This window comes from Haematobia irritans, chromosome 3, assembly GCF_050003625.1.
Source record: "Haematobia irritans isolate KBUSLIRL chromosome 3, ASM5000362v1, whole genome shotgun sequence".
Classification (NCBI taxonomy): domain Eukaryota; kingdom Metazoa; phylum Arthropoda; class Insecta; order Diptera; family Muscidae; genus Haematobia; species Haematobia irritans.
In genome coordinates this window covers 47,598,771-47,607,645 of record NC_134399.1, presented here as the reverse complement: position 1 = coordinate 47,607,645, position 8,875 = coordinate 47,598,771, and the positions used below count along the sequence as shown (strand labels likewise).

General features: G+C 33.1%; 1 protein-coding gene across 1 annotated transcript; it reads right to left on the bottom strand.

Moving 5' to 3' along the window:
* Positions 1 to 378: 378 nt before the first annotated feature.
* On the bottom strand, positions 379 to 8,239 carry LOC142230903 (uncharacterized). Its single transcript, XM_075301521.1, has 2 exons — positions 7,501 to 8,239; positions 379 to 533 (listed from the first exon to the last, which is right to left on the bottom strand). Exons 1-2 carry the CDS (start codon positions 8,237 to 8,239, stop codon positions 379 to 381), a joined length of 894 nt encoding a protein of 297 aa, XP_075157636.1.
* Positions 8,240 to 8,875: the final 636 nt, after the last annotated feature.

The window sequence follows — 8,875 nt, the reverse complement described above, 5'->3', positions numbered from 1 at the left end:
GCTTTATAAGTTTTCGCTCTAACATAACCAAGATTTATTTAATCCATTGATTTATTAATATTTTGAAATATTTAAAAAGGTACAATGAAACAAAAAAGAAGTTGTAAAATATACTTTTACTCGCAGGATCAGGAAGAAGAGGAAGAACGATAAAAGTCATTAGAACAATAACAATCGATTATTCACAGATTTGCCATGTCCGCTATATCACAGTTCCTCCCACACTCTATAGACCTTCAACCTTGCTGGACGGATTCTTTACCTTCGTTGCCTTATTCCTGATTCCGCAGATTCATACGGTTCGGGTAGTGAACTCTGGATGGGTTGGACTGGCAGTAATTCTTCTGCTGAATTTTGTTGCTGATTCCGTGGAATATCTTAACTTTGTTTCTCAACTTGGTTGTTCAATGGTGGATGTTGAACTCGAGCACGCAATTGATCAATATGTCTTGATTGTACGTCTCCATTTGCGTCTATCTCACAATAGTGTAGTCTTGACCATGGTCGGCTTGCCGTTGGCCAAGGCTTTGCATCTGCTGTTGGTGGCAGCGTTACCGTTGGGATTTTTCAAAAAGTGGCACAAAAAGTGGCAAACGTCGAAAAAAGTGGCACAATTATTTTTGAAAAGTGGCACAAAAAGTGGCACATTGTTTTTATTAACTTATACAAAAAAATTTTAAAAATAAATACTGCTATCAGGCCAAGGTAAAATATATTTTGCGAATTCATACAAATTGGGGAACAAGTCCTAAATAAAATTATTTTTTAAGCGTTTATCAAATAATCAGGCCTTTCAATTATATCTTTAAATTTATTTAGGATATAAAACTAATTTATATCATCATTGGTTTTTAAGTAATGCGGATCTAAGAATCCACTTTTCTTAATTTTTTTTGTCATTTATGTCAATTTATGTTAAAATTTGTCCACAATTTTCGGGTTGTTATTTGGTTTTGTGACCTATCTATATTTTCTTAATGTTTTTAATATACGAAGAATTTTTATAGTCGATATCTGCTAAATCACGTTTTTACAAACATTTTTACAAAATTTATGTATATTTGTAATATAATATTTTAGTTAAATATATTAAATATACAATTTAAGGTAAGTACTACACCCTCAAAAAAAATCGCTTCTTTAACATATGTTCCAAACATATTTTGCAGGAAGCACATATATTATTGCATACTGCCGAAACATTAATATGTTTGTTTTATGTGAACATATTATATGTTTGGAAGCATTTTGAGCCAAAAATATTATATGCTTGGAAGAATTTTTCCCAAACACGATTCCCTAACATACTCGTAATTTTCACTTCCACGAAATTTTTTAGTTATTGGCACCTTTCGCTGTAATACAAATAATGTTGAAGAAATTATTCACTTTTATAAATTTTTTAAATTTTACCTTTCGCCTGCACGGAGAATCGAACCGAGGACCATACAGTTTGTAAGCCAACACACTATCCACTGGGCTACGTAGCTGTTATAGTCACCAGTAGATAATTATCGTTTTAAGTTACATTTATATAGCATAGTTTGCAGCGCCCACGAGCCCATGCAAACATAACATTATTTAACAGAAACATACATTTGTTTGCCACGTGGAGCAGTGGTTAGTATGTCTGCCTTGCATGCAAAGGGTCGTGGGTTCAATCCCTGCTCCGACCGAACATTTTTTTTTTTTTTTTTTTTAATTTACACATTTATATTTGTACTATATTAATTTTTTTAAATGAAACATCGAAATGTGCGTTATTAAAGATTTATAGTCAGTAACAGTGCTTGATATAAACGAAATTGAATGATTTTTGGATAAAATATTATTTTTTATTGCAAAAATAACAATCTTGTAATAAAAAACTGTTTTTGTACAAAACTTTAAAATTTGGAAGGAATTCAAAAACTAACAAAAGAAGAACGTGGAGTCGAGTATAAACATACATACATAATTTTATAATATAAACATAAATTTATTTAGGAGTGAACAGTTTTTTACTAGCATTTAACACCATCGCTCTAAAATTCCTTTTATTTTTCTTTAATAATTCATTTTAAAGAAAATAAACTTTTTAAATTGTTTTGGCTGTAAAAGTCGAACTTAATGCCCGCTTTTATATTTGATGGTGTCCGTCAACTCCTCGTGGACTACGTTTTAATAAAGAGAAACTAAACTTTGTTTTTTTACATTTTACTGTGTAATTTTTCACTATTTCCTCCTTATTTCATTTTACCGTCCCAACTCTAAAAAGAGTATAGTGCCCATTCGTTATTTTTATGAAGACCCCTGATTTCTTTTAACGAACCAAGAAAAAAATAATGCCAAAATGATAAACAAAACACATGTCCACACATACATAAAATGCTGCTCTCAAGGCGAAAACATAAGCTGTTTGTTTTTCAAATGTCTATTCTCTTGGTTCAGAATGTATATTCTCTTTATTCAAATTAAATAATATTTAGACTTAAACATATCAAATTTTTGGCCTTATCATAAAACAGTTTTCCGAAATAACATACAAGCGGTTTCACAGAAATTGTTCTCTTTTGACTCTTTTGCTGTGTTATATTGATATCTTTCGTCAACTCTCCCGGTTTCCATCTCTATTTCTCTCTATACTCTCTCTGTCGCTTTGAATAAAATATCACAACATATGTATGTTTAGTTGAAATTTGTAAATTTATATATGTTTGTATTCACACATATGATTTTTATGAAACATTCATGCCCCAAACATAATATATTCTAACATATTAACATAGATGTCCCAAACATTTAGTGTTAGTTTAGGAAAATTACATGTTCGCACTTAAATATATTGTGGTTTAAAATCGTGCCCGAAACACATTTTGTTTATATCGGAACATATGAAAAACATATTTTTCTAACAGTGTATGTTCGATTTTCGAGTTGAAATTTTCGCGGTTATTTTACTAAAACAGTTCAATATAAAGCAGATAAATTAACTGAATTGATGCGCAGTTTCATGTTCCTCTTGATTTCGGCATGACTTTACGGGAATATGTTTGTTTTCATTTATAATTTTGATTATTTCAGGAAAAGTAATCGAGAAAATAAAGTGATTTTTAACTCGAAAACCGAACATAGTACTCACCTTTAGGAGGATTCGCTTTGGAATATTTTGTTAACGGTATTCATACTTTTGATAATATAAACTAAAAATTTAAGATAAATCTCTTTGTTATTTGAAAGTGCATTTTGGATCTTTATACACGCTCACAAAAAATCGCTTCTGTAACATATACTCCCAAACATATTTTGCTTCAAGCATATATATTTTTGGGTATTGCCCAAACATTTATATGTTTGATCTCTTCCAATATATAATATGTTTGAAAGCATATTGGTCTAAACAATATATGTTTGGGTAGTCTAAGTTCCAAACATTTTGTATTTTTGCATCCAAATTCAATAATGTCTTCCAAAAAACAATATGTTATTATGTGAACATATAATATGTTTGGAAGCATTTTGCACCCAAAAATATTATATGCTTAAAAAAAATTCTCCCAAACAATATTGTGCTCAAAATTTTATTTATTTATTTATATATTTACAATCATAATGAATTATGGAAAAACAGGTAATATAGGTGCTAACAACATAGGTTTTCGACCTGAATGCTCAAAATTTTGTTTCTGCCCAATTGTATATTCCCCCACATCTTTCTCACTTCCACGAGATTTTTTAGTTCTTAGCACCTTTTTCTGTAATACAAACATTGTAGAAGAAATTATTCAATTGTATGATTTTTTTATTTTAATTTTACCTTTTGCCGGACGGGGATTCGAACAGCGGACCACACAGTTTGTAAGGATCAAAGAAGTAGCTGATCAATTGCCCAAGGAAAAATAAAATGTTAATTTTGTAATAACAAGCAACAACCACCAACTTAATTCAATATCGCTCCCTGTTAAATAGCGCTCCAAGCTACTAAACACATATATGTTTATAGGCTATTTCTAAATTAATATATGTTTGCATCCAAGCATATTATATTTACAAACATTTTATGTCCCAAACATAATATGTTCTAACATATTAACATATATGTCCCAAACATGTTATGCTAGTTTATGAACATTATATGCTTGCACTCAAAAATATTGTGTTTAAAAATTTGTGTTCCAAACATATAATGTTTATAGGCAAACATATGAAAAACAGTCTTTTTCATCCGTGTACATTCTCTAATTTTTTAGGACATTTTTCGTCCAACTTTTCTCTAATGAGGTAATGCTTCAATACTGTCCACTGTTCCAGCATTCAGTTTGAGGAATATCGTCTGTCGAATTGAAACAATATGTCTCAAAGAGAGATTGCAATTTTTTCTGAGTCCTTATGGGATCCATCATCAATTATTTCCTGCGGTCGCAATACAAACCTTAAAAAGTTTCATATCTATCCTGATATTTAATGCCACAATAAATTTGGCATATTCAAATTACGGTTTACTAAATAAGTTGAATCATAACTGTTGGTGCACAATATTCAATTTTCTTAATAACACATCTCTTTGTGGTGACAACTACCCATAAAAGTTAAACTTTTGAAAAAGTGGCACAAATTATTGGAAAAGTGGCACAAAATCGTAAAAAGTATCACATTTAGTGGCACAAACAAAAAGTGGCGCAAAAGTGGTACCGCCCAAAAAAAGTGGCAAATTTGCCACTAAAGTGGCACAACGGTAACGCTGGTTGGTGGTCGCTTACTGTTTTGGTTGCAATTCTCACATCGTCTGGAAGTAATCTCAATGTCTGAATCAAGACCTGGCCACCAAAAATAACTTGTGGCAATAGATTTCATCGCCGACATACCCTGGTGTATCTCGTGTAACATATCTAATAATCGAGATCGCAAAATCTATGGTATAATCACCCTAGCACCCCATAGCAAGCAATTCTCGTTTACCGATAACTCATTTATCCTGGTTTGAATTGATCAGATTTATACGGCAAATCCGCACCCAGAAAAAAGTGTCTTCGACTTTAAAGGAAACAATGTTCATCAATTTAGTTTAGCCACCGAACTAAAACCAAGTTTCCTCAAATTTAGTAAAATTTCTTATAAAATGATAATTCTGACTTCCTTTATTATAGAATGCTTATCATACATACGAATAACACTTGGCATAGAAAAATATTTTTGTTCATTCGTACTAAGAAGTATTCAATCCTTTCAAAACTTAAGGAAACACACTTGTTAGAATATAAGAAAATTTCCTACATTTCTTTTATCTACCTGTAATCGATACCTTTCATCGATGTAATCGATATGTTTGCACGTGGGTTGTGTTTTTTTAGTTGGAATCGCGTTGTTATACGGAGAGATTGTTAAAAAATAATATAGTAAAATAATATAAAAAAACAAATAAATATATATATATATATATATATATATATATATATATATATATATATATATATATATATATATATATATATATATATATATATATATATATATATATATATATATATATATATAAAATATTTGTTATTTTAAATTAGTCGGAAAAATGTTCGTTTTTTGAAAATTGGTTTATAAAAAAAGAAAACACCAGCAGAATAACAACCCCTTCATTCGTCTTCATTTTGGAATCTTCAACTATCAGGTAATATTCAGTGACGCTAACCTTTTGTGAAAAAAATTGGTTTAGGATTTTTTCGTTTATATTTGTAGGAATTGAAATTGTAAAATGTGGACAAAATTGCTAGGCAGCAACTTATTCAAAGTGAAAGGTACTAGAAGAAGAAAAAATTCCATATATGAATTCAATTCAGTTAAATTTTGTTATTCTCTAGTATAGTGGTACATAAATATAGGAAAATGTTAACTAATATATGGAATGCATTCTACCAAATTTCTACGAAAATCATATCGGTCAAACAAATTAAAATGAACTCAAATATTTTTATATGCCAAGTGTTATTCGTATGTATGATAAGCTTTCTATAATAAAGGAAGTCAGAATTATCATTTTATAAGAAATTTTACTAAAATTTGGTTTTAGTTTGGGTTTTAATTAGTTTTACGAATGCTTTGTTATCAGTGAATATAATTTTCTTGTTCAGTAGTAAATTCTTATACCTAGCGAAGAAAACAGTATTAGTAAAATTCCATGCCTTATTCTAGTTAATGAACTATTCCTTACTGCTTTCAGTTTAGGATTTTTTTTTTACTGAAATACACAAAAATTTCACACAAAAATTTAACTTAATGGAAATAAAATGGCTAAACTAAATTGATGAACATTTTTTCCTTTAGGTTCGAAGACACTTTTTTCTGGGTGAAGGAATGATTGCAGCTGCTGTTTGTCGGTAGGTTCAGGTGCCTCTGAAATTGCCTTAATTTTTTCAGAAGACGATATAATGGCTACAGCAAGTCTCCTTTAGTTCGAAAAAATCGGTCATAAAATGTAATCAGACCCAGGAATGATTGCAGCTGCTGTTTGTCGGTAGGTCCAGGTGCCTCTGAAATTGCCTTAATTTTTTCGTCCGTTGGCCTGGTGCCGTGATGATTTGTCTTAAATCCCAAAAATAGCATCTCGTTTACTGCAAAGATACACTTGTCTTTTTTAACCCTAGGCCTGCCTCCAGTATCCTTTGAAGAACTGATTTTGTACGTTCCCACATCTCCTGAACGTTTTCACCATCAACCAGTATATCGTCGAGATATACTACTACTCCTTTCAACTGTCCTAAAAGGCCTTCCATGATGCGTTGGAATATACTCGGAGCTGTAGATATGCCAAATTGTAATCTGGTCACCTCAAAAAGTCCACGGTGCGTATTAATTTGCAGACTCGGCATCAACTTTTACTTGTGTATATGCTCCATCTAAATCCAATCTTGAAAATCACTTACAATTTGCTAACGTTGCCAAAACGTCAGTATTTGTTGGTAATGGATATGTCTCCTTACCAGAGATGGTCTGTATCAAACTTTTTTAGGTTTGCGACTGTCGCAAAGTTGTAAACGTCGTAAACGTCACATACGCGTCGTAAATGTAGAAAAAGTAACAAAAGTCGCAAACTGAAAATACTTTAGTCGCGTCAACTAGGCGGCGAATTCGATGATATCCAAGACGATGGTATGTGCGAAGAAGTTTCAATTCTTAGGAATGTTCACAATTTTCGGTTTTAGTCCCCACATTTTCCCTATTGCCTTTTGCACAAGTACAGGGTAACCGTGGATTTTCTCGTCCTTTCTTAGCTTTTTATTTTGCACACTCACCAACGGGAATTTCGATACCACCTAAGAAAATAGGCTTGAACATGGGAAAACTTTCACAAATTTCTGCAGAAACTCACAGCGAATGCTGTCAAACTAAATTAAAAAATGTTCAGGATTTCTTCTATTCAAAATTTGGTTTTCTACAGTAGATTTACGACTTTTGCGACATACGTATTATACCGTCGCAAATGTATGTCACAAAAGTCACAGTTTGTGACATGCCAACCCTGCTCCTTACACAGCACATGGTTTACCATACACTTGTAGTCGCCACAGATGCGTATACTGCCGTCTGGTTTTATAACTGCGACTATTGGCGTTGCCCTTTCACTATAAGTTACTGGACGTAGAACCCCATCGTCTTCCATCCTTTTAAGTGCCTCTTCAATCCGGTCTTTCAATACAAACGGTACTGGTCGATGTCGGAAAAACCTTGGCTTACTTGATTTTTCCGTTAATAGTTTTATTGGGTTACCACTATAGTCTCCAAGAGTGTCTTCAAACACAGAGCTAAATTTCATTATAGGTTCGGGCAAACTTGATCCAATTTTATACACTGCGCTTGTTATTGAAATTTCCAATTCTTCAAACCAATTTCTACCTATCAATGCTGGACCATCACCACGGATAACCAAGAGTGTCAACTTCTTATCTACCATTCCCGTAGACACAAGTATATCTACTTCACCACAAAGCTGCAAATTATGATTTGTTCTCACGTTAACTGTTGAACATGGTCTCAATTCAAGATCTTGCAATTTTCGTCTAAACTCAGTTTCGCTCATAATGGAATGACTCGCGCCTGGGTCAATTTCCATTTCAACTGGTGTTCCATAAATTTGTATGGTTTTCTTGATGGATGACATACCCCTGCGGTTTACGGATAGAATATATTCCTGATGTTCTCGAGACATTTCAATTTTGTTTACCCTGTTCTTACTGTTGGTGTTTGCATTGCGTATGTTTTTGCTACCCATTATTGTCTTGGTTATGCATGCCTTTTGTATATTGACACGCTTCTTGCAGAAATGACAATCAACTTCCTTAAACTTACACTGATCCGGTGAATGCTTACCACAATATCGAAAGCAATTCTTGGAACTTGATTCCTTAGCTTTTCCAATTCTGTTGTTGTTGTTGTTGTAACAGTTTATTGTGATCTCATCCATTTCATGTTATACGCTTGGTACATCAGCTTGTTGGCAGATCAAGGAACTCTGCGACTAAGATGGGGTGTGTCCAGAGTGATCTGGTGGTAAGTCGGGTTGGTTTGGCTGGGCAAGAGAAAAGATGACGCGTGTCGTGTGGCCCTTGGTTGCAAATTGGACAAACGTCAGCTACGCTGCTATCAATCACCGATAAGTAGGAATTGAGGCGGCTGCACTTGCCTGATCTTAATTGGGCCAAAACTACCCTAGTCTGCCGTGGGAGGTCTCTTTCCTCCGGTGCTATGGGCGGTGGTCGGACTCCAAGAACAGGATTAACCTTGTAGCTTCTCACCGCTTCAGCTACAGTATCCTCATGAATCCTGTTCAAACCTGCCTGGTACGCTGCTTGATCTAGAGGCTCTCTTTTATAGCGCTGGATCTCGCGCTCTAGATTATGTATATCAA